Raw genomic sequence first — 27,633 nt, 5'->3', positions numbered from 1 at the left:
CTCTTGCCACTTTCTTTGTCCATGTCCTCTTGCCCCCCCTTTCTGTCCTTCTCCTCCTGCCCCCTCTATCCATCTTATTCTTCCCCTCTCTTTTTATCCACCTCACCTCCCTCCTATCTCCATCCTCCCCTCCCAGTTCCCTGTTCATCACCACTACCATCCCCTCTCTCTGTCCATCTTCATCATCTTCACCAACCCCTCTCTCCGTCCACGTCCTTCCCTACACCCTATCTCCTATTGCCCCCATCCCCCTCTCTGTCCATTTCCTCTTGCCCCTTCTCTATGTATCTCTACAATGCGTTGTAGTTCTTCTCATCTTCGTTGTACAATTATGTCACGGCTTGTGTTTCATTGCCCGTAATTACGATGTCGACGTCTTCTATCTTCTTCTATCTGAGTAGCATTAAATCGACTTTCGTGTTCTCCAGGTGGCCTTTTGTTAGCTCGAATTGTAGCTTCATAGTCATGAGAAACCATTCGGTCCAGTGCTGTTTTGAATATGTGCATCAGTAGACTGTATTAGTGTAAGGTCATCTGTCCATCTAGAATTACTTCTCGTCTCAGTACATTGATATTTGTGCATTGTTGATCAATTTGTGTTTCTTCATTTCCGATGAAATATACTTGTAAAAATGTATTGCCTTCGTTGCGCAGTGGTAATAATGATCCCATATTGTGACGTATTTGTCCTTGGATGGAAAAAGGCGTAGTACGCTTTTGTATTTAGAAGAAAGTGCTTTGATTCTGGAGGTTCCCCTCTCATTAATGTAAAAATTCCTGTGGAGGTGCTTCCGGTGGCAGTGGTCGAATTTTTCCAATCATGCAACGGAATCCTGGTGTTTCTCTACTGCAGTTTTTCGCGTTGCAAAATTGGCTGACGCTATCCATTTTTACAATTACGACGTGTTTGTGTTTATCTTCTTTCGTCGGGTCGTAGTGAAATGTTTCATTTGTTAGGTTGTACTGTTTACTTGTCCTCGTTAGCGCTTCTCGTAGGGTGATATTTTCATGGCTGGCTTGAGTTCGCAGTCTTCCATTATAAGATAGCCTCTCAATTATTGATCCTTCAATCCGTCTATTTCGTTGTTCTTCGGTTTCTCTGCTTCACACGGTGCTCATTGGGTACTTAAACGTGCTTCGCGCTCTTCGTCTGTTTCGATAGCGATAACAAAGCAACAAAAGGCGTTTTACGATCTCTGTTTCAACTGGTACAGTTAAGTTACAATGGTACGCAACGATTTTCGACGGATCGGACGTGGGCAAAGATATTGCGTTGCCGTTTTGCCCTCCAAGGTCGCCTGGGGTTTCGTTAAAGACTCTGCCTGAGCCCCTTCTGGTGCGACTTTAAGTGAATCGCGACTCAGCGCAGAGTCCGCACTGTATGCTCCCGACATGCTCACAAGGTTATGCCACGAGGATAACTATCTAGAACGAATATTTCACTCTGCAGCGGATTGGGCTCTGATATTAAACTTCCTGCCAGATTAAAATTGTGTGCGGAACTGATAGTGGAACTCGTGACCTTTGCTTTTCGCAGCCAAGTACTCTATCGACGGGTTACCCAAGCACGTCACAGGATCCTCCTCAGAGCTTTACTTCCACCAGCACCTCATTTGTCGCCTTCCGAATTCCGCCGTTCTCATGCGAAACTTGCCGGACTAGCACTCTTGGAAGAAAAGATATTTCGGAGCTATGGCTTAGCCACAGCGTGGAGAATGTGATTTGAGACTTTCTCGGCGTATTCCATTCGTGAAATCTTCTCGGGTGATCAGCCGAGTAAAGGCGTCGTCTTCTCGCAACGTTTCGAAGGGTTTCGTACCCATCATCTTCAAGCGAAGATGATGGGTACGAAACCCTTCGAAACGTTGCGAGAAGACGACGCCTTTATTCGGCTGATCACCCGAGAAGATTTCACGAGCGTGGAGAATGTTTCCAGAGTGAATTTTCACTCTGCAGCGGAGTGTGTGCTGATGTGAAAGGGCAATAAAAGCTTTGACCTAAAGCGTATGTGGTATAGTCAATGCCCACACCGTGGCGCCTGCAGCTGCGTGGCCGCGGTGTTTACGTCACACAGCCAACGGCCGGCACGCCCCGCTTATGCGCAGCTCTGCACAGCTGTACAGCGCAGGCGCGGGCCTCTCACACTGAGTGCCTCCGCACTGTCATGGCAACCTCGGCCGGCTCCTCCCGAGAGATATAGTTACGTGAGGCCGCGACGGCAATCATATCAGGACACGACCAGCGGACTCGGTTACGGCGGTCATACTCCTCCGCCACTCGCCCTATACAGGGTGAGTTATCTAACGTTACCGCTGGATATACAGGGTGATTCAAAAAGAATACCACAACTTTAAAAATGTGTATTTAATGAAAGAAACATAATATAACCTTCTGTTATACATCATTACAAAGAGTATTTAAAAAGGTTTTTTTTTCACTCAAAAACAAGTTCAGAGATGTTCAATATGGCCCCCTCCAGACACTCGAGCAATATCAACCCGATACTCCAACTCGTTCCACACTCTCTGTAGCATATCAGGCGTAACAGTTTGGATAGCTGCTGTTATTTCTCGTTTCAAATCATCAATGGTGGCTGGGAGAGGTGGCCGAAACACCATATCCTTAACATACCCCCAAAAGAAAAAATCGCAGGGGGTAAGATCAGGGCTTCTTGGAGGCCAGTGATGAAGTGCTCTGTCACGGGCTGCCTGGCGGCCGATCCATCGCCTCGGGTAGTTGACGTTCAGGTTTCATAACTAACCTTTTTCGTAGGACTCTCCATACAGTTGATTGTGGAATTTGCAGCTCTCTGCTAGCTCTGCGAGTCGATTTTCCTGGGCTGCGAACAAATGCTTGCTGGATGCGTGCTACATTTTCATCACTCGTTCTCGGCTGTCCAGAACTTTTCCCTTTGCACAAACACCCATTCTCTGTAAACTGTTTATACCAACGTTTAATACACCACCTATCAGGAGGTTTAACACCATACTTCGTTCGAAATGCACGCTGAACAACTGTCGTCGATTCACTTCTGCCGTACTCAATAACACAAAAAGCTTTCTGTTGAGCGGTCGCCATCTTAGCATCAACTGACGCTGACGCCTAGTCAACAGCGCCTCAAGCGAACAAATGTACAACTAAATGAAACTTTATAGCTCCCTTAATTCGCCGACAGATAGTGCTTAGCTCTGCCTTTTGTCGTTGCAGAGTTTTAAATTCCTAAAGTTGTGGTATTCTTTTTGAATCACCCTGTATTTCGTAAACCACATCAAATACTGACGAACCGATTCCACAGACCGAACGTGAGGAGAGGGGCTAGTGTAATTGTTTAAATGCAAACCATACAAAAATGCACGGAAGTATATTTTTTAACACAAACCTACGTTTTTTTTAAATGTAACCACGTTAGTTTTGTTAGCACATCTGAACATATAAACAAATACGTAATCAGTGCCGTTTGTTGCATTGTAAAATGTTAATTACATCCGGAGATATTGTAACCTAAAGTTGACGCTTGAGTACCACTTCTCCGCTGTTCGATCGTGTGTATCGGAGAGCACTGCAACATACATCGCGTTTCTACAGAATGATCTGCCTACGTTGCTCGAAAATGTCCCACTGGAAACGCGTCGACGTATGTGGTATCAGCATGATGGTGCACCTGCACATTCCGCAATTAACACTAGGCTGACCCTTGACAGGATGTTCGACGGGCGTTTCATAGGACGTGGAGGACGCATAAATTGGTCAGCCCGTTCTCCTGATCTTACACCTCTGGACTTCTTTCTGTGGGGTACGTTAAAGGAGAATGTGTACCGTGATGTGCCTACAACCCCAGAGGATATGAAACAACGTATTGTGGCAGCCTGCGGCGACAATACACCAGATGTACTGCGGCGTGTACGACATTCATTACGCCAGAGATTGCAATTGTGTGCAGCAAATGATGGCCACCACATTGAACATCTATTGGCCTGACATGTCGGGACACACTCTATTCCACTCCGTAATTGAAAACGGAAACCACCTGTGTACGTGTACCACACCCCTCATGGTAATGTACATGTGCGTCAGTGAAAAAGACCAATAAAAAGGTGTTAGCATGTGGACGTAATGTGCTGTTCCAGTCTCTTCTGTACCTAAGGTCCATCACCGTTCCCTACGTAATTCGGTGCTCTCCGATACACACGATCGAATAGCGGAGAAGTGGTACTCAAGCATCAACTTTAGGTTACAATATCTCCGGATGTAATTAACATTTTGCAGTGCAACAAACGGCACTGATTACGTATTTGTTTATATGTTCAGATGTGCTAACAAAACTAACGTGGTTACATTTTAAAAAAAACGTAGGTTTGTGTTAAAAAACATACTTCCGTGCATTTTTGTATGGTTTGTATTAAACAATTACACTAGCCCCTCTCCTCACGTTCGGTCTGTGGAATCGGTTCGTCAGTATTTGATGTGGTTTACGAAATATATCCAGCGGTAACGTTAGGTAACTCGCCCTGTATAGCGGCATACACCGCCACGCCTGGCAGGCTGGCTCGCGTTGGGCTACCTCTGCTACGTCGACGTCGCACCCAGGAATGACGCTACACTGTGCTACGACTGTTTACCATACCAGACTTGGACTCTGCAGCCCAGTCGCTGCTCTGGATCAAGCACCAAGTTGTGTTAGTATTTTGGAGCTGATGACAATAAACAGAATTTGGAGCTCACGCCAATCGTTATTTGTTGTTTATCCAATTCCGGATACAACAGCGTAATTGTTATAAGTTCCTCAAGATCGTGTGTGCATGCATGTAAAAGATACACTTTTGTAAAACTGGGTGGTTCTTCTGAAAATAAAAACTCTGTAAGCCTAACTTAATCATAACTTAAAATATACTCCGAGTTTCTTTTATTCATGTAGAAGATACAGTCTTGCGAAATCGGATAAATCTTTTTGAAACAGTGTTTATTTATATGGCCTCTGATTTCTAGTGTGCTGGGTTTCTTAGGCCGTATACACGTTGGCAGGTAGAAAGTCCAGCGCCTGCACAACCACGGAGGGAGGTGCCCCTTGCCTCGTAGATCCACGGTCTGGTCGATGCGAAATTTACTGTTAATAAGAAGCTTGCCTACCCAATACTCACTTTCAAGGCGGAGCAGGCCTAACGACATCTCAGTCACGTGAAACGGCAACAGCGCCATTCGTTGTGGCGACATCTCTCTGTCCTATGCAACAGCTATCTCTAATGCAATGGCTTGTGTGTGCTGTCTCAAACATGGTGTGCAGCAATGGCATCTATGCATTAGTTAGGGGGGGGGGGGGATATGCAGTATTTTAATATTTTGGAAGATGAATGGCGACTCGCAAGTAGCCATGAAAAGCTCCATTTTCGCAGCTGTTAAGAACCTGTGTAATACCGACTTTTAAATCATTTTCTTGAAAGAAAAAAATGTGAATACACTATATTTTTTGCTTTCCCTGAGATCTAGGGGAGAGGCACCAGCCGCCCTTGCCCCCGGGTATAGGTGCTCTTGGTGTACACCGAAGGAGTCCCTGATTTTAAACTTAAGCATCTCGAAAAATAAGATCTATAGACGAGTACAACAAAACATATGTTTATTGTGAAAGCTGTAAAAATTTCATGCAGAAGTTTAGAAAAGCTGCTAACGGATGCCGCTGTACACAGTGCAGGAGTTACAGTATCAGCATGCACAATTCAACTCGTCCTCAGCAGGCAGGCTTTGGAGTCAGATCACAGTCTTTTCGAAAGTCCACCAGTCGCAGTACGGAGGAGGCGCAAACGAACGATGAAATTTGCCACTTCATCCCATAGTGTGTCAATACAAATGGACTCAGATGCCAAACAGATCGCTGATTCAAGGCTAGCCGTGTGGCGACGAATTGATCCAAAATTCTAGCGTTACGTTCACTCGTGATTGCTTCTCGGTTGAAAAAGGGCCAATAATGCCTGCTGCAAACCCCAGCCAAAACAGTAACTTTGGAAGAATGCAGTGATATCTTTACACACAAATGTGAATTTTCGGAACCCCAAAGCCGTCAAAATTTTGTTTATTCACGACTCCACTCATGTGGAAGTGCAGTTGACCTGTGAACCAGTTGCAGCCAACATCATATCCTTCATTATCAAATCATTGTGAGAATCTGGTTCGTAAAGTCATTTACCTGTCACATAGCTCGTACAGTTACGGCCTTGTGGCTTTGGATTTTGAATGGAAATATAAGTAAGCTCTGTCTGAATATATAATCCACGCGGGAATGCTTCATGCCAGACTATGCAGAAATTGTCTCGGATTTTGCTGAATAATTCAAGAAACCACGGCGACATTTTCAGGAGTAACTGCAGTTTGTCTGGGGCCAATATTGCCCGCTAGATCATCAGCCACGCTGCGTGTCCGTTGGAATATGGCGAAGAGATTGCGGATGTTTTTCTTTTGGAACAGTAACTTGTGTTTGAAAACTGCGTTTGTAGTCATATGACTGTGTTCCAACCTGTGGTATTCCACTACCATAAAAACACGTTGTTGGATGGAATACATGATTTCAATCTCTTCCTTTGGTAGGCTAATCTCCTTCCACGGTATAACGGTGGATCTGATCCCTCTGAGCTGCGGGGCGATATTTGTAGGCACGACGTATTGTGAATACACCGACATCTATTGGCAATGTACAACATTTTTACAGCCTTCACAATAAACGTACCGTTTGTTGCACTCGTACGTCGATCTTAGTCTTCGAGGTATTTCATTTTGAAATCAGGGACTCCTTCGCTGGACACCCTGTACAACACCAATTCTAAGGTCAGAAATGCTATAGTCAAAAGTAACAAGTGTTAACATTACCGATGTGAACGTGTACTCGTAACCATCAGGGTTGAGCACGGGTATGATGTGCCAGTCGACGCTGGCTGTGAGCGCGCTCTCGGCTGCATTCTCAACCAGCTGGTTGATGACGTAGAGGGCGGCAGCTGGAGCGATCCACTCCCTGGCGTGGATGCCTGCGTCGATTACGATTACTGGACGGGTGCCGTCGCCACCCGATGAAATCTTGATCATGTCTATTGGCCGACCCTCGAAGCTCTGCCCAATGGTCTCCACGGACACCAGGCTGGGGTAGCTTGAAGCCAGGTCTGACAGGTACTGCCGAATCTGTAAACCAGAGGTACAGCGTAGACATAACTCATTGCTGTAGGCAATTTATTAATTTAATGAATACACCTTGTAAACTCCATAGCAGTATCTACCCCTAAGGTTCATTAAAATTTAAACATATGACTGTTTGAGTAACAGGAGGACTCACATCTATAGATCGCATCTCTTCTTAACAATTTCTGTATGCCCCAACAAATGCAATCACAGCTAGGTTTCCAATCAACATTATCTACATCTACATCTACACCCATACTCCGCAAGCCACCTGACGGTGTGTGGCGGAGGGTACCTTGAGTACCTCTATCGGTTCTCCCTTCTATTCCAGTCTCGTATTGTTCGTGGAAAGAAGGATTGTCGGTACGCCTCTGTGTGGGCTCTGATCTCTCTGATTTTATCCTCATGGTCTCTTCGCGAGATATACGTAGGAGGGAGCAATATACTGCTTGACTCTTCGGTGAAGGTATGTTCTCGAAACTTTGACAAAAGCCCATACCGAGCTACTGAGCGTCTCTCCTGCAGAGTCTTCCACTGGAGTTTATCTATCATCTCCGTAACGCTTTCGCGATTACTAAATGATCCTGTAACGAAGCGCGCTGCTCTCCGTTGGATCTTCTCTATATCTTCTATCAACCCTATCTGGTACGGATCCCACACTGATGAGCAGTATTCAAGCAGTGGGCGAACAAGCGTACTGTAACCTACTTCCTTTGTTTTCGGATTGCATTTCCTTAGGATTCTTCCAATGAATCTCAGTCTGGCATCTGCTTTACCGACGATCAACATTATATGATCATTCCATTTTAAATCACTCCTAATGCGTACTCCCAGATAATTTATGGTATTAACTGCTTCCAGTTGCTGACCTGCTATTTTGTAGCTAAATGATAAAGGATCTATCTTCCTGTGTGTATAATACATTATACAGTATTAGCAAGCACTCTCTACCCTATTTTGCGATATTACAATTAGAGCTGCCATTCTTTGAACTTTTTCGATGTCCTCCGTCAATCCTGTGTGATACGAATCCCACACCTCATAGCAATACTCCAGAAGAGGGAGGACAAGCATAGTGACAGTAATTTCTTCAGTAGATCTGTTGCATTTTCTAAGTGTACTGCCAGTTAATTATAGTCTTTGATTTGCTTTTCCCACGACATTATCTATGTGATATTTCCAATTTAAGTCATTCGTAACAGTAATCCCTAACTATTTAGTTGAATTTATAGCCTTTAGATTTGTGTGATTTATCGTGTAACCGAAATTTAGCGGATTCCTTTCGTCATTCATGTAGATGACTTCACATTATTCATTATTTAGAGTGAACTATATTAGAGAATGATAGCAACTTCTGAGTAGTTCGTACATGGCCCTTATCAGAAAGAGTGTTGGAAATATCTGCATGGTATTCCATTCCAAAAACACTTAACTTGGTTCGAGAGATGCCAATGCATACACAATTTACGCAGTCCCTATACTATAAAACAAAAAATAAATTGTCTTAATTAATTACCACTTTTTTAATGGAGAGGGTGTACGCACGTAGAGTTGGAGGAATATGAAAACATACCGTATCTATAATCCGTTAAGGCTGATTGTACTCAATTGTGACTTGTCTAGTGTTTAAAAGAAATTAAAAACGGCATATACAACACATAATAGTGAAATTTAGAAGACAATTTCACAAAACGTGACGTAGAGATTTCGAAATTTTATCCGAGGAGCTAAAGGTTTATTCAGGATACCTTTGTTGTACCTATTCATAGTTTCATAGACAACGGAAAAAGTGCCTTCGAAATCGTAAACGTGTAGCCATCAGTAGCGATGTTTTGTGATCCTCTGCAAACGGAACAATAAGAACTGATCTGTCATTCTATTTTTAATAATTGGACTAGGTTTGAACTGCGAATTTTGGATTTACATTATTTTTACTGCTGTCCCTCCCGTCTAGGCTCTATTTTGAGCTGTATATTCTCTTTCAACATTACGTACTGGTCAATGAAGGTGGAGTCGCCTTGGTATATCCATATCAGAATTCTTCATCCAGAATGCTCGTGAAAATTGGATGATTCCTTTAAGTCATTGATCACATGTGGTTTTTCCTTCCACACCATTTAAATAGCATTATCTGCAAATTATTGAAGACACTCTTAGCAGTCTGTAACAGCACGAGTTTTATATCTGAGGTGTTTGAACAGACTCAATTTTTGCTGTCGGATACGTCCCTATGTGAGCGACGTTATCAATGTCCATTTCATTACCAATGTGTTTTAAAAATGGGAAGCCTTTCACCGCCTGTCAAAAATATATTTTTCGCAGCTGAATGTTATTGAGATTTTTTATTCATTAATAAATACAAGGTTTTTATATCTTATTCCACTTTAAAAGAATATTAACAAATTATTTCGTTTTTTAGCTTTACATTTTTCTCCCAAAGTCCGTCAGATAAGGGTATCTTAAACTAAGTGGATGCTTCATTATCCATAGAGTCTGAAGCTAGTAACTCAGTAACGTTATTCGCGCTATCAGATCGCTTGGCAACATACTGTAGACTTTTTAGAACTTTCTGTGTTTACGCTAAACCCTCTGAGAATCGCGTCAATTGCAATTGTCACTTTAGGGTCACGGCATTTGTGTAGTTATTTAAATCATGGGAGATACACACCTCGTCGTAAGTTTGGTACTCCGTGAACGATATGCGGGACTCAGGGCGTCGAGGCAGTGCCTTGTGCTGCGTCAAATTCCGCTCCTTCTGGAACACCCTGAAAACCATAAACATCATCATTACAGCACACACATTTGACTGGGACGAAACTTTACACTGCTCACACCACCATCATCATCAGTCATTTGACATTCACTGATGGATAAAGACTTTGGAAAGAGCTTTCCATCCATTACGGGCATCCAAATAATATGGGTTATATACCGTCTTTTGCGACTCTAATGCAATGTGTTATTTAAACCACATGCGTTTCACTTTATGACAACGCATTTCCAGTATCTGGATGTTTGTTTCCTTCTACACATTAGGAATGAAGCAGCAAACAAAATATCGAACCACTGAAGACGTTTGAAATAAAGTGAAATGCATACAGTACCAAAGGATCGCCTGTGACCTACACTGAAGGGCAAAAGAAACAAATGTTCAAACGAAATGTGTGTGAAATCTTATGGGACTTAACTACTAAGGTCATCAGTCCCTAAGCTTACACACTACTTAACCTAAATTATCCTAAGGACAAACACACACATCCATGCCCGAGGGAGGACTCGAACCTCCGCCGGGACCAGCCGCATAGTCCATGACTGCAGCGCCTGAGACCGCTCGTCTAATCCCGCGCGGCGGCAAAAGAAACAGGTATGGGCATGCGTATTCAAATACAGAGATACGTAAACAGGCAGAATACAGTGCTGCGGTCGGCAACGCCTATATAAAACCGCAAGTGTCTGCTGCAGTTGTTACTTCGGTTACTGCTGCTACAGTGGCGGGTTATCAAGATGTAACTGAGTTTGAAGGTGGCGTTATAGCCGGCGCACGATCGATGAGATACAGCATGTCCGAGGTAGCGATGAAGTAGAGATTTCCTGTACGACCATTTCGCGAGTGTACCGTGAATATCAGGAATCCGGTAAAACATCAAATGTCCGACATCGCTGCGGCCGGAAAGAGAATCGTTCAACGTGACGTAAGTACAAAACTTCCGACTCAGATTGCTGCAGATTTCAATGCTGGGCCATCAACAAGTGCCAGCGCACGAACCATTCAACGAAACATCATCGATATGGGCTTTCGGAGCCGAAGGCCCGCTCAAGTACCCTTGATATCTTCACAACACTAAGCTTTACGCCTCTCCTGGGCCCGTCAACAAAGACATTGGACTGTTGATGACTGGAAACATTTTGCCCGGTCGGACGAGTCTCGTTTCAAATTCTATCCAGTGGATGGACGTGTTCGAGTATGGAGACAACCTTATCAATCCATGGACCCTGCATGTCAGCAGGCGGCTGTTCAGTATGGTGGAGGCTCTGTAATGCCGTGGAACGTGTGCAGTTGGAGTGATATTGGACCCCTGATATGTCTACATACGACTCTGACAGGTGACACGTACGTAAGCATCCTGCCTGATCACCTGCATTCATTCATGTCCATTGTGCATTCCGAAGGACTTGGTGAATTCCAGCGGGACAATGTGACATTTCACACGTCCATAATTGCTACAGAGTGGCTCCAGGAACAGTCTTCTGAGTTTAAACAATTCCGCTGGCCACTAGACTCCCCAGACATGAACATTATTGAGCATATCTGGAATGCCATGCAACGTGCTCTTCAGAAGAGATATCCTCCCTCTAGTACTCTTGCGAATTTGTGGACAACCCTGCAGGATTCATGGTGTCACTTCCCTCCAGCACTACTTCAGACATTAATCGAGTCCACGGCATGTTGTGTTGCGGCACTTCAACGTGACCGCAGGGGCCCTACACAATATTAGGCAGGTGTACCAATTTCTTTGGCTCTTCAGTGTATATTACTTGTATAACTGCGACTGAAGAAAACAGGCCTAAAAACAAAAACAACATATACGTACATCCATGTTCTCAGTGCATGTTTTATGAAGTCATCTCCGTCGTTTAAGTCCTTCTCTCCAACACCTACCGTCCATATGCTTGATTCGCTCACTTCCATTTTATTTTAGTTGATCATCCAGTCTTTTATCCTGACACATTTGTTTAAGAATTTAAATAATTTTCAAGAGACACTCTCAACTACTCGCTGATGAACGTTTTGATTATGAACAGTTTTTATTTTGAGATTGTTCATAAACAAAACGTTCCTCAGCGAGTAGTTGAGAGATGTATCGTTATGAACAGTTTTTATATTGAGATTGTCCGCGGCTAGTCGTCTTGCGGTAGCGTTCTTGCTTCCCGCGCACGGGGTCCCGGGTTCGATTCCCGGCGGGTCAGGGATTTTCTCTGCCTCGTGATGACTGGGTGTTGTGTGTTCTTCATCATCATTTCATCATCACTGACTCACGCAAGTCGCTAAAGTGGCGTCAACTAAAAACAACTTGCAATACGGCGGCCGAACTTCCCCGCATGGGACCTCCCGGCCAACAATGCCATACGATCATTTCTTATTGAGATTCCATTTCTTACTTCCAAAGTCATTTTATGATTTCCTTCACAGTCATAAAACCTTAGTTTTGAAATCGATTCTTAATTTATCAGTTTTTGTTCCTCTTAAATTTTTGTTTTTTGTTTTTCCCCACTTGCAGTCGAAAATACGAGGGCATACTGAGAAGTAATGCCTCCGATTTTTAATGTGAAAATTCTTAAGGCCTTTTAAGTATAAGAAACGTCATTAACAATCTACATCTTTCTTGTTCACGTCTGCATATTTATTCCTCAACATAGTCATCCTGGCGACGAATACATTTCTGCCAATAAGAGAACAATTTGTTGATACCATTGCTGTAGAACGTCAGACTTCGTTCCCGGAGCCACAACCTCACCTTTCCTTGCACCGCTTAATCACAGTCAAAGTGAAGTGGCCGAAGGCGTTCTTTAAGTTTGGAAAAACATGAAAATCGGATGGGGCCAAGTCGGGACTGTGTGGAGGATAATCGACGACAGTGGCCCCAAGGCGTCGTATTGTTGCAGATGTCGCAACGCACGTCTGTGGCCTGACACTGTCACGCTGGAGGAGAGGGTGCTCCATGTGTGGCCGAACTCTTCGAATCCGAAACTCGATTACAGCATGCTCTCTCTCACTCACCGGCATAGTTGCTTTGCACATTGCCGTATTACACGCAACAGTTCGGAGCCCTCTAGCGACGAAGAACTGCAAATACGTAGACACGAAGAATAAAGACGTAGAATGTTAATGTTATTTGTTTTACTTAAAAAGTTGCAAGAGTTTTCACATAAAAAATAAGGGGCATTAATTTTCAGCACGCCGTCGTATATACTAGTACAAATACTTTTGCATATTGTTCCACGTAGCCTATCTATTGTAGTTTGCTAAAAGCCCTAATCTTATATTTAATAGATACCTCGTTGCATTTGAGATTTTCTTTTATTTTGCTTTTACCGTAACTGCAAAATTTTTGGCTGTTTTGCATGAGTACCTTAGTTTAAGAATACAGGGTACTTTTCTTACTCAAAATTATGTAAAAATCAACACCTATTTCTTTCAGGCACTATTTGTAATGTATAGGTTTTACAGATTTTTTTGTTGATTTCAGGTAATGCAGCACACTTTCTAAACAAATTAAAAGTATTTTGAATATATTCGAAACTGCTTAGGGTTATTACAAAAATTACAAAGAAATTTACGCAATTTTTTTAAAAATGTTTCCTCAAATTGAGGTACCATTTAATGCACTGTTGTACTTTTGAAGGAGACCAAACGTTTACCGGATATGCATGACATGATGGCTGAGATACTAGACCTATTTAATTCCACCTATCATGCATATAAAAATATCACATCTTACATTTTAATTTTTATAATTTTTTCCTAATAAAAATGTTATTTTTTCTATAATTTAGTTGATTCTGCTATAAAGCTTAGGTCTACTACATATACATACATGGACTATATACATACATGGACTATTGCAAGTTACAGAAAAAGATTACAGCTATGATTTATAAACTTTAGGAAATATTTGCACCTCAATTCTGAAAAGTACAACTTGCGGGAAATTGCAAATGAAGATATGTGTCCAATTAAACCGTGCCTCAGCCGAAGCAAGTCTTCATACTGCAGCATTTCTTCACCTTCAGGCTTCCTCTTGGCACTTCTTTTGGCACTTATTGCTCCTATGGTAACCTGAAGAGCGAATCTTTCAGCTTCCTCCACCCTTTGTCTGTCACACGCAAGCAGTTGATCTTCTGTATTAGAGCCACATTTTATGCCTAAATTTCTCAGGACTTTCAACCTTCCTATCACACTAGCACTGAAACATATGACTCCATCTATTACATCATCTTTTATTGTATTTAGTCCTACAAAAACGTTCTTGGGTAATCTTTTCCATATGCAATGGTTGAAACTTTCAGGTGTATTCTGAGTGCCTTCATGAAGACATTTACGAAGCAAAACAGGGTCACTCAGCTGTCTAAAAATTGGTTTTATTTCATTCATAACAGGCTCAGGAAGAGAATTCTTATGATGGTGTATTTGATCACTTTCTTTTGCTTTTTGGTAACCACACCAAGAATCTGCTCCTTTAGGGCAAAGACCGTGAACTGGGTGGTCATCTGTGGACAACTTATGAAAGTAGGTGTCCCACAGAGCTTTTCCCATTGCTGTAACATCATTCAGAGGTGCAGTACGTCCAATGGCCAGTCCATAATAACTCTGAAGAAGGTCTGTTTCAGTTTCTGTCAATCTGACTCGGCCAGACAGAAATTTTTCATCACATAGCACCTTTCCTTTCTCTTCGTAGGTTCCTCGATCTAGCACCCACCCTCTTTTGCACATGTCCTCAACACTCCAGTTGTGTTACCAAGGTATCACCATAAACATTGAGCTCATTAATTTTATTGAAAGCTTTAGAGTCCCCATCGCCTAGGTACTTCGTATATCTAACGACCTCTTAAATTTTTCTTAGAGGTCCCTCACTCTCCATAACTCCACTGTAACCATCATAATTCTTAGAACACTGCTGTTCAATATGTCCTTCAGTGTTACCATGTCACGTGTGGCAGTACTTAGATAAGCACTCAACACCAACAACTTTTCCATTCTCCAGAAAAGTAGCACTTACAACACCATTCAAGGAACGATCTCCTCGACGTGGCAATGTCCCATGAAGTATAACAGGAATGTCCCTGGTTCCACTAATATTTACAGTTTATTCTACTGCACGTTTCATAGAGCACTTTCTTTTGCTTTTTGGTAACCACACCAAGAATCCGCTCCTTTAGGGCAAAGACCGTGAACTGGGTGGTCATCTGTGGACAACTTATGAAAGTAGGTGTTCCACACTCAACCGTCAACGCACCTAAAAGTATTTTTATGTACGTGCTGAACCTGTTGGGAGGAGGAGGAAGGTCCATCAAACCACAAAACGTTTGAGCAGCCTTTTTTCCTTTTCCATTGCACGCTAACTTCAAATGAATTATGCACAATGTTCGAAGTCATTTTCTTATTGCAGGATCTATGATGATGATGATGAGTCCCATACTTCTTTACAGAGCGTAGGGGAGCGGCGCGGGAGAACCGCGCCGCCTTACTAGACGAGGTCCTAGTGGAGGCGGTTTGCCATTGCATTCCTCCGACCGTAATGGGGATGAATGATGATGATGAAGACGACACAATAACACCCATCATCTCGAGGCAGGAAAAATTCCTGACCCCGCCGGGAATCGAACCCGGGTCCCCCTGCTCGGGAAGCGAGAAGGCTAACGCGAGACCACGAGGGGCGGACGCAGGATCTATACAGAACAACTAATTTTGACGCTAAACACTTCCTGCTACTTTGTTCAGTTATTATTACAGCCTACACCATAGCATTGTTTACATATCGCCACTTCCTTTATCAAAGAAGATAAGATGCCCACATCAACAACAACAAATCCACTACAAACAGCATCATTGTTAACACAAAAATTTGAATCTCTATGGGGCGTGCCATGTGGGAGTTTCTTCCCAGAAGAACTGATACATAGGCTACTTTCAACAGTGTGGCTTGCTTCGTTTGTGAACTGGTCACCACGGAATTTCCTGTTTTTTTAAAATTTCTTGATGCGTCGCACAGTTCGCATTTATCGCACACTAAAAGATATGTACTTCGACTAATATATGTAGCACCTGGGCAACAAACATTCAGTAACACGTGAAGAAACTGCTTCAGCGAAACAAAAGTAATTACTAGCAAAGATAATCATTTACAGACACTAGAAACCTGCACTGTTACCAACATATACAATGAATCATATGTAAAGTCACTGGAAACAGAAAGTTCACAGTGCTTTCCGAAATAATACTGGTTTCTGTAACAGAAATGAAGGGAGCGTGGCAGCATACATGGCCGTAACTTTAAAATCTGGTACATGTAGCTCATCTTTCATTTGAAATCCTATAATATATATATCAATGTAATCAGGAAAAACTATAGAATTTAATAAAGTCATAAAAAAATTCCATTTTTCCACCATTTATAAGTTCTCTGTATCCTTACTAAGTTTTCGTTTTGTCTATGTCTGTACAACCTTTATCTTCCAAGATTTCGTTACCTCTCTGTCTTTGGATAATTTTGGATTCTTTTGATTTATTTCCTGTTTCATTCTAGCTTTATACTTTTTTTTTAAAAATGTGCATCTTACAAATTTATGATTACCTACAATCAGAAAGTAGTTTAGGTGTATCATAGCATATATATCATCATTATTTAATAAAATGTGGTGAACTTAATTTGTTGTTCCATTTGGTCTTCACCAAGTTCATTTTCTATTTATTTCTTTCTGAAAGAAAGCGTAAAGGACAAACTGTTTCAGCAAATTCTTCTAACTTAGATATCGTGCCCAAGGTTTTCCATTGAAGAATCGTCCTTTACATCCTCCTTTCCCAATTAAATTTACAATCAATATCCTGTACTTAGATTTGCTGTTTCTCCTCCGTTTCTGTAATTCTTCGTAGAGATTCAAATAACTGTGTAGCTGAAGCTTGCATCTCTGTTCAAATAATCAGATCGACCCTTACCTTTCACAAATAATACCTAATACTATAACGCATATGCCTTGCCTTTCCTTTCACATCCGATTACATTTCACACGCAAATCATTAAATATGCCATCGAATACATACAAACTGTAAGAAAGCGAATTGTTTCGTTGTTTGTTCTGTATCAGCACATTCCTTCATCTCTTCAGCTCCACTCGCTCTTAAGCCTTTTACTAGTGCAACTTCCGAATAATGAAGTTCGTTACATCATATGTTGTTTCCTTTCATTGCTTTCCCTGACTTTCTGACAATGTTTTCTCCACGTAACACTGAGCTCCAAGCTCCATCCCTCCCGCTCTGTAACGCTCGTTTACCTTCGGACAACTATTCAAACTTCCTTCTCCAAACTACTTTTCTACGGAACGCGCCCTTGATCCGAGTGCAGTGTATCGTCATCGTCTTCATCGTACGTTAGCACTAAGTAAGAGTGGTATAATCGACATCGATGGTCACAGGCGTTTTTCAGTCTCTTCAACATCAATACTCAGTAACTGAAAATATAAATAATTTATTCTTTATAAGCTGAATGGTAAACAGTGTTATTATCAAATGTGTCCAAGCGGATAGAGGAATTTATACTTGCGGCACACGCTCTTCCACAATGGTGAAGGAAATGAATGAAAATGGAGAAAATAAGTAGAAGCATATCTAGTGTGAGAAATGCACGAAAAAACGGTTTATTTGCCAGAAAAACCACGATTTAGCTACATCACAGGTGTATAAAGCGATAGTTAACTTCCTGAGAAATGAAATGAGTGTTACAAAGACAGCCATTTATGTAATTTACGTCTTAACAACCCTGACCGAGGAAGGTATGTATACGTTTTCTGCTGTAGAGGCTATATATGGGGACTGTGAATGTCTGGAATTTGAAAATTAGAATGTATGTTGACATACAAGATGACTAAACCACCATTGTTATTGTTATCTTTGTATCAAGATATAAAATGGAGCTAAATATACAAGCTTTCCTAGTGAGATCAAATTCTGTTACCTTGGATGCAGAGATAAACTAAAAGAAAATTTCCATATTATTCAGATGGTTGAAATTACATTGTTGAACTGTCTGTGTCGCCACTTAATGTTGTTTTCCGTTATTTCCGTTATCAGAATGACTTTCATCGGGAAAGATACGTCGCTATACATATACAACCAAACATTATACTGAGGAGACTGTTGAAGTTTCTGCTTCCATCCTTTGGAGACAGTCGAATGGATGCAGTTTCTCAGAGTTCAAAGGGTTACTAGAGCATTTTCCACAATGTCATTCGTGCATGCTACCTAAAACAATGTAAATAAAAAAACGACTAGTATACATGGAAAGCAAACAAATGAGGGTATTTATAATCTAGAAATTTATCGAAACTTCCTGGCAGATTAAAACTGTGTGCCCGACCGAGACTCGAACTCGGGACCTTTGCCTTTCGCGGGCAAGTGCTCTACCATCTGAGCTACCGAAGCACGACTCACGCCCGGTACTCACAGCTTTACTTCTGCCAGTATCTCGTCTCCTACCTTCCAAACTTTACAGAAGCTCTCCTGCGAAACTTGCAGAACTAGCACTCCTGAAAGAAAGGATATAGCGGAGACATGGCTTAGCCACAGCCTGGGGGATGTTTCCAGAATGAGATTTTCACTCTGCAGCGGAGTGTGCGCTGATATGAAACTTCCTGGCAGATTAAAACTGTGTGCCCGACCGAGACTCGAACTCGGGACCTTTGCCTTTCGCGGGCAAGTGCTCTACCATCTCAGCTACCGAAGCACGACTCACGCCCGGTACTCACAGCTTTACTTCTGCCAGTATCTCGTCTCCTACCTTCCAAACTTTACAGAAGGTCTCCTGCGAAACTTGCAGAACTAGCACTGCTGAAAGAAAGGATATAGCGGAGACATGGCTTAGCCACAGCCTGGGGGATGTTTCCAGAATGAGATTTTCACTCTGCAGCGGAGTGTGCGCTGATATGAAACTTCCTGGCAGATTAAAACTGTGTGCCCGACCGAGACTCGAACTCGGGACCTTTGCCTTTCGCGGGCAAGTGCTCTACCATCTGAGCTACCGAAGCACGACTCACGCCCGGTACTCACAGCTTTACTTCTGCCAGTATCTCGTCTCCTACCTTCCAAACTTTACAGAAGCTCTCCTGCGAAACTTGCAGAACTAGCACTCCTGAAAGAAAGGATATAGCGGAGACATGGCTTAGCCACAGCCTGGGGGATGTTTCCAGAATGAGATTTTCACTCTGCAGCGGAGTGTGCGCTGATATGAAACTTCCTGGCAGATTAAAACTGTGTGCCCGACCGAGACTCGAACTCGGGACCTTTGCCTTTCGCGGGCAAGTGCTCTACCATCTCAGCTACCGAAGCACGACTCACGCCCGGTACTCACAGCTTTACTTCTGCCAGTATCTCGTCTCCTACCTTCCAAACTTTACAGAAGCTCTCCTGCGAAACTTGCTCAGATGGTAGAGCACTTGCCCGCGAAAGGCAAAGGTCCCGAGTTCGAGTCTCGGTCGGGCACACAGTTTTAATCTGCCAGGAAGTTTCATATCAGCGCACACTCCGCTGCAGAGTGAAAATCTCATTCTGGAAACATCCCCCAGGCTGTGGCTAAGCCATGTCTCCGCTATATCCTTTCTTTCAGGAGTGCTAGTTCTGCAAGTTTCGCAGGAGAGCTTCTGTAAAGTTTGGAAGGTAGGAGACGAGATACTGGCAGAAGTAAAGCTGTGAGTACCGGGTGTGAGTCGTGCTTCGGTAGCTCAGATGGTAGAGCACTTGCCCGCGAAAGGCAAAGGTCCCGAGTTCGAGTCTCGGTCGGGCACACAGTTTTAATCTGCCAGGAAGTTTCATATCAGCGCACACTCCGCTGCAGAGTGAAAATCTCATTCTAGAAATTTATCCTTTATTTCCCACTTTTATTCTGTACCACCACAAAACACTTACTATCTGTAGCACACTGAACTACGATGACAATAAGTCAATATTGCCAGAAGTGCAAGTATCTGTATCCTCTTGTGTTGTTCAAGAACGTGTGATGGGACTGTTAAGAGCCCACGATATTTATAAATGACCTGGCAGATAAGGACTACAGCTTTCTGTTCAAAATCGTCAAATGGCTCTGAGCACTATGGAACTTAACTGCTGAGGTCATCAGTCCCCTAGAACGTAGAACTTCTTAAACCTAACTAACCTAAGGACAACACACACATCCATGCCCAAGTCAGGATTCGAACCTGCGACCGTAGCGGTCGCGCAACTCCAGACTGTAGCGCCTAGAACCGCTCGGCCACTCCGGCCGGCGTACAGCTTTCTGTGTTTATTCGCAGACGACGATGTTCTGTAGGAAAGGGCCTACCACCAAAAAATTATTTGATACTACAGGTGATCAGAACTTGGTGCGCAGCCAACGTTCAAAGAAAAAACAGGAATTATTGTTTTTAAGGAAGAATTTTATTTATTCGTCTACATCAATGTTGCCACCTTAAAAATAGTCCACTTTAGGTATTCTACACATTTATAAGCGAAACACTTATGGATCTCGATCTGTAAGGTAACTTTTAACTCTCTCAGTGATGCATTTTTACCCTCATCTATGTTTTTAAAATGACGCCCCTTTAAGATTTTTTTTTATTTTTGCGTACAGACAAATGTGACATGGTAACAAACTGGGCGACCAGGTGACTGGGGCGTCATTACGGTATTGTTTTTGATGGTGCCAAAATCGCAAATTGCTTCAACACAAATCTCCTTGTTTCTTTCTAGTTGTTTCACGGCGTTGAACATGTAAGTAGAACTCCACACTGATGATTGGTACTTGTAACAACAATTCGTGTAACACTATCCTCTTAAAATCTAAGTGCACAGTGATCATAACCTTCAAGCTTGACCAAATTTATCGAGCTTTTTACGGTCTTGGCGATCCAAAATACTTAAATAGGGATGACTGAACGTTAGTTTCAGAGTTATATGTGTAAAACTATGTTTTGCCATGTGTTGCGACACATTTTAATTGTACCGGATCATCGCTGACTTCAACTAGAAGCTGAGCGGCTTACATTTTCCGCTGTTTTAGCTCGAAATTCAACAATTTTGAAACAAATTTTGCTGTCACACATTTAATGCCGAAAACAGAGAAAAACTAGAAGAGACAGTTGATACTCCAACATGATCAGCGATTTCTCTGATAGTGGTTCGCCGTCATTTCAAAACCATTTCTTCCATTTTTTTCAGCGATTTCATCGGTTAATGATGTGCTTGGTCCTCCAGAACGCTTATCAGCTTCTTCGAAACTCTTAGACTATTCGTAAGTCCTTGCTTTGCCCATGATAGACTCACAAAACGCAATATTTAACATTTCTAAAACTCTGCTCACTTCACTCCCTTCTAATGGCAAAAGTTAATACAAATTCTCTCATCCACTTTTGCACAAAACACAAATAATCGTGATATTACCAAAAGCATATGATCATTTTGACAGCTGATGATAGACGTAATATCCAATATGGTGAACACTGTACACATACGTTTCAGACATCTTTACCAAAACAACTACGAAAATTCGCGCGTACTGGACTAATGCAAAACGCAAAATTACAAAATTTTCGCTCCGTTCTCAAGACATTACGTAATTGTAATTCATTGAGCGTAAATATGCGGAAGTATATGCTATCAGTTATTTCAGATCGGCGAAATTATGGGAATTAGTTACGGAAGAGAAGCCAGGAGCAGTATAAAGTGGCATAGCCACATATTTAGCTGTGTGGAAGGCGTTTGCCGTACCGGAGATATAGTGGAAAAGATCCTTTCATGCAACGTCGTTCGACCCGTTCGGGAGAGTTGTTTCCGTTTTGGGACTCTTACCAAATTTTATTAACGAAAGAGAATATGAGGGTCCAAAGCATAGATGTCTCAGGTTTGTGTTGTCTGTGTGTCATAGAGGAAGGTCTTCTCAAAAAATTCAAATGGGCAAGATAAGAAGAAAGGCATTACTGCAGACAGCATGCAACTCATGCACTAATAACGTTCGCAAAAAAATTAAAAATACAGATAAAATGTTTTGTGAAAAGATTCGTATAAAAATAAGAAATACAACAGATGAGAGAAACATTCTACCCTCCTTTGAATGGTATTGGAAAACGTCTACACAAGCTTAGATGCTCAGGCGTCCGACATAAGGAAACCACGGACAAGGAAACAATGAAAACTTGGTCGCATATTTTAAGGGAAAAAAGTACACATGCAAGATCTCAGCCCCAGCAATCGGTCCCGCGCGAAAACTTGTGCCATAATTCTTATACATCACAGTTATGACCTTCTGAATGTACAGCTTTTAAACTTCGTCTGATTTGGCGAGTACAAATGTAAATACAAATCTTATAAAATAAGTTATATTTATGTTGTTCTCAAATTGACTGTGCTTTATTTAATAGCCTCATTACCCACGTCACTGCTTACAGCTCCTCCTCAGACAATAACTGACTAAACACGGTCATCCTATTTTCCAGGGTTTCTAAGCCGCTGTTTCTACATAACAGATTGCCAAATTGGTCGATACGAAATGGTAGCAAGAAATCTCACAACAAAAATGTATTTCGCCAGCAGTTGTAATGGCGCAGCATAATGAGTAATAGATAGTTACTACTTTCGAGCACAGTCAGATTATTTGTAAAAGCAGACACATGGTTGCTCCTTTGGTTTATCAGGGCATCAGATATGACAAAAGCTTGCGCTTGTTTATAGTAAACTTCTTCCCTCTCAAATGCTTCAACTGACCTGGAGAAACTGTGACCTCTGCTGTGCAGTCGTGGGCAAAACGAGCGAGACCCCTCGCCTTTTCGTTATGCTGATCCGCACAGCTTTAAAGTCTGCTACACAGCATAACAGGCAAGGCGACGAAGTGCTACGAACATACTATGTACGTTCGCTCAGCTGATGTGCTGAGATAGCTAGCACTGGAGAAACTAGCGCTTCGAAGATGCCACAGCATCGGCTGCCACCACTTCGTGGGAAACGAAATACCTCAAGTATAAGCCAATGTGTTGTATTCGCATTCTGTTACCTCAAGTATAAGCCAATGTGTTGTATTCGCATATCTGTGACTATGACTTGGATCTAAAGTGTGGTTATGGATAGCATGGATGCTCAGATTGCGAATCTAACATCGTGAATAAAGACAAGGGGAAATGAATTAGGCGTCCTTCCTCTTCCGTAACATCAAATATATTTTAGTTATTCTTTCTTAAATGGACTGCGCAGAAAATCATTCACCAGAAGTGAATAACTTTTTAGTAACACCAGATGATATTAACAGCGTGCTGCCGCGGGTCAGCCATGCGCTCAACGGCGTCATATCGCGGACCGCGCGGCTCCTTGCGCCGTCAGTTGGAATCCTTCCCCGGGCATGGATGTGTGTTAGGTTTGGTAGGTTGAAGTAGTTCTAGGTCTAGGGGGCTGTTGACCTAAGCAGTTTGTTGGCCTAGCTCTTACAGTCATTTTTGAACTTTCGCGTAAATTTTCTTTACATAAACGGCCGTATCTTTAGATTGCGCTGACATAGCTCACTTTTTTACACCACCAAGGGACCGTATACCGCAAGAAGTGCGATAGCTTTCCGCTTATTATGTCCACCCGAACTCGAGGTAAGCGGCTTTTAAGGGTTGAATAGGCAGATAGACGGTCAAGAAAGTAAGACTAGTAGGGTTCCATTTTTACCGATTTACGTGACAAAATCCTAATAACGAAAATAGCTATCACTGTTACTGAAGATGAGGGTCGCATAATCATTCCCCCTACTCTTTATTCGAAATGTTCCAGTTGCAGTCGATACATCAGTATATTAATCATAGCTACGTTTTCGATCCAAATCACGTTTACAGGAATGCAAATGAAATCCATTTGCCTATACACGTGGTAATTCAGATGCCACTATTAATGCCACCGCGTTTTAGACGTGCGAGCATTTCCATTGCTAGCTACCTTAAGGAACACTTCGGCTAATGAAGGTTTTCTGGCTGTGGCACGTCTAATGGAGAATTCAAAACATTGTAGAATACGTTTGGCACCTACTTTGCCGTTTATTTCCTGGGGTGGTGCAGAATTATCCTTCTAAATTTGCTCGCTAATAACAGTTTTTTTGTTATTTCGATAAACATCGCGAATGATTGTCACATAAGCGGTGACATAAAGGTAGACAATTCATGTTTTTGAGTCCAGAAAGCTCTATGCAACAGAAACTGCAGATAATTTTGCCATTTTCATTGCGAAATTGCCGGATTATTCGTGTCTGGTGTAATAATAGAGTGAAAGGTGTTTGCTAGTGCAAGGGAGGTCTGGTTTGTTTTCGGTTCTAATCTCGATGGAGGCAGATAGACAATCAGTAAAAGAATTTCATGAAATTCTCGCTCCCCCAATCCGTTTTATTGCTACCTTTATTCTGTACCGGCGCCCTATGGATGTCGATATGAAACTCTTGTAGAATTTCATACTTGTTACTGCCTACTTTTTCCGCTTCTCTCAATAACTGGATTGACTTAAGTGTGGCACTGAATGACTTTTAACTGAATTTCATTATGAATCTTCACGCATTGCTAAATTTGCACACTTTCATGGTAGGTCAGCAACGGTAATCCAGTATGACTGGTCTGAACTTTGACACAGGCCATTTCGAGGCCGAATGCCCATAATATTTTGCTAATTCGTAACGATCTGGGGTACTTTGTCTTACTAAAAAAGTTATGTTATCTTGATAAGCTGAAATTCGTTTTTATTAGTACAGTTCATACTAATTAGCGTTTCTTCTTTCATTTATATCTTATATTTAGGTGTTGTGGTTAACGCACTAATCAGCATTAATATAGTCTTACACATGACTGAAAACACTCTGACAAATTTCGGAAAGTTTTTCAATTTCACGCCTGTGCATAGTATGTTGATAGCACTTCGTCGCCTTGCCTGTTATGTTGTGTAGCAGGCTTTAAAGCATAACGAAAAGGCGAGGGGTCTCGCTCGTTTTATCCACGACTGTACATGTGTAGACTGAAGCGACGAATGAAAACTTGTACCAAAGGCGGAATTCGAACCCAAATCTCCTGCTCACTACGCATATTCCCTATCCACTGCGCCACCCTGGCGCACTGGCTTTGGACAGCTCAAGGATTACCCTAGACATCTCCCTGCTCAATCCCAACTCACATTCACGGCTCAGCCCACTTGGTAGCCCGCCTAAACTCGGACAGCATTGCTGAGATTCTCCAAGGGGTATTGGCACAGCACCTCAGCATCAAACGAAACGGGAGACCCTGCCTGAAACACAGGAATAGTGTCTCTGGTAGGCTTTCAGTCAGGATCCGCAATTTCGTTTGATGCTGAGGTGCTGTTCCAATACTCCTGGAGAGTCTCAGCAATGCTGTTCGATTTTAGGGGAATACCAAGTGGGCTGAGGCGTGATGTGCCAGGGTGACGTAGTGAATAGCGCATCAGCCTAATGAGCAGGAGAGCTGGATTCGAATCCTAATCTTGATATAGATTTTCATTTGTCGCTTCATTCTGCATATATACATAGTAGATGTTTGAGGCTCTAATAGGTGTCTGAAACCATATAGTTCAATGTGACATCTGATACCACGTTCCATACTACTCAAAGTGCCGAAACGAGAAACAGCGGGAAGATTGGGTTCAGCCACCCTTCTAAGATGAAGAGACCACTGGAGCACAATCTAGGATTGGGGAAGAATGGGAAAGAAAATCAACCATGGGCATTTAAAGGAACCACCTTGGATTTTGCGTTAGCGATTTAGCAAATCAAGAAGAACCTATGCTGAAGAGTCGAAGCAATAAGATCACTACCTACCGAGAGATAGATTGTCACCCGGTGGCATTTTGAGGAAGGTATATAATCGGAGCAGAGACGAATGGGAAATCATTCTGGCGACGATACGGGCCACAATTGAGAAAACCACTGACATAAGCTGGATCTGGAGCAGAGTCAACGATCTGACTGATGCCATAGGTCTTCCATTGGGTTCAGGCTGTGACTTTTGGTTGTGTAGCCCATTACATAAATGTGGCTGTCCACAAAGAAGTACATCACGGAAGCTGGTTTATGAGATGGCGCGTTGTCATGCTGATACAAATAATTGCTGTTCTCTTATTGCTTCTCTGTTGCACGCAGTACACGATGCTGCAAAACGTGTCCTTATCCTTCCGCATTTAGCGTTTTCTTAAATGTAATAAGGGGACCGCACGCGAACCACACGAAATAAAATCACTTCCTCCGTATTGACAGCTGGCACTACACACGATGGCAGGTAATGTTCTCCACGCATTTGCCAAACCCAAGCCCTACCATTGGATTGCCACACGATATAGCATGATGCATCACTTCAGATCACTCGTTTCCAGCATCCAGCGTACAGTTGCGTCGCTGTTTATATCACCTCAACCGTCGCTTAGTGTGTTGGCTACAGAGATATGTGGCTTACGACGAGTCACTCGACCACTGTACCTCGCTCTTTTTACCTCCATAACCACAGTCGTTATGCTAGCTGCACAGCTGGTAGCACTTTTGAACTTACGAACGGTTCCTTCTACTGATTTCATGCGATATTTTACAACCCTACATCGGACACTGTATAACGTAGGTCCGACAGTACATGAGATCTCCCTGCTCTTGATTTAGCTGTGGTTGTTTTTTCGCATTTCGTCTTCACAGTCATCACCAACAGTCGACTTTGGCACCTTTACATGGGTCGAAATGTCGCTGATGGATTGTTACTCAGGTGACATCCAGTTACTACTGCACCATCGAGTCCCTGAGATCTCGTGTCGGGCTTTCTTTGCTGTACTCCTTCTCTCCTGATGACAAAGCCCTCACCGCCTCCTTTCATACTGAAGTGTCTACCTTTCGTGAAATCTAGCGGTCAATTCCACATTACATAAGGGAGCCCGCGTGCTTTTGTTCGGATAGTATACTTAAATACCACTCTGAGACATTTCAGTTGTGGTCGATGCGAGAAGAACGTTTAAATTCCGCCGTGGCCTGTAGGTGTGTCCGAGCGATTCTAGGCGCTTAAGTCGGGAACCGCGCGACCGCTACGGTCGCAGGTTCGAATCCTGCCTCGAGCATGGATGTGTGTGATGTCCTTAGGTTAGTTAGGTTTAAGTAGTTCTAAGTTCTAGGGGACTGATGACCTCATTTGTTAAGTCCGATAGTGCTCAGAGCATTTTGAACCATTTGAAATCCCGCCGTTGTTATCGAACTGATATCGTTTTTATATTGGTTTGGTGCGGCAAGATTTGATAGTAACTATCACGGCAAAATCAGAATGATTAGTACTCTGTACCGAGGTCATTGAGCTCAGTGGAGCTCAGTTCTGTACTATCCAACAGTGCTTACTACCTACTATCCAACAGCGCACAACATTTGGCCAAGGAATGCTTAGTTTTGGCTTCAAGCGGAAGGACATTGATACCATTATTAGGTGAAGAGCAGTTCACATTGGTATCAATAACACGAAGTACCTGTTAAGATTAATACCTTCTCCGAGCTGTCATTATTATGCAGTTAAAGAGGACTACTTAGGTGTTACTGGAGGTAAAACAAATGAAGAGCAAAATACTACACAAAGTTCTCAAAATTGTTAATTACTTCTCACACTGGTTATTTATAACGTGTAAATATATCTGGAAATTCATTAGATTCAGTAAAGCCAATCATTGATGCTAATTTATGGCTTCAATTTCAT

General features: G+C 42.5%; 1 protein-coding gene across 1 annotated transcript in view; it reads right to left on the bottom strand.

Moving 5' to 3' along the window:
* The window catches only part of LOC126187697 (carboxypeptidase B-like), a 72,682-nt gene that overhangs the window by 15,001 nt on the left and 30,048 nt on the right, over nucleotides 1-27,633 (bottom strand). Inside the window, exons 3-4 of the mRNA XM_049928939.1 lie at nucleotides 9,827-9,923; nucleotides 6,856-7,161 (exon numbers count right to left, since the gene is read on the bottom strand). Coding sequence (XP_049784896.1) covers nucleotides 6,856-7,161; nucleotides 9,827-9,923 — 403 coding nt within the window. The remainder of the gene's footprint in view (nucleotides 1-6,855; nucleotides 7,162-9,826; nucleotides 9,924-27,633) is intronic.

The sequence above is a fragment of the Schistocerca cancellata genome, chromosome 5 (assembly GCF_023864275.1).
Source record: "Schistocerca cancellata isolate TAMUIC-IGC-003103 chromosome 5, iqSchCanc2.1, whole genome shotgun sequence".
In the NCBI taxonomy this organism is placed as follows: Eukaryota; Metazoa; Arthropoda; class Insecta; order Orthoptera; family Acrididae; genus Schistocerca; species Schistocerca cancellata.
This window is presented reverse-complemented; position numbering and strand designations above follow the sequence as displayed.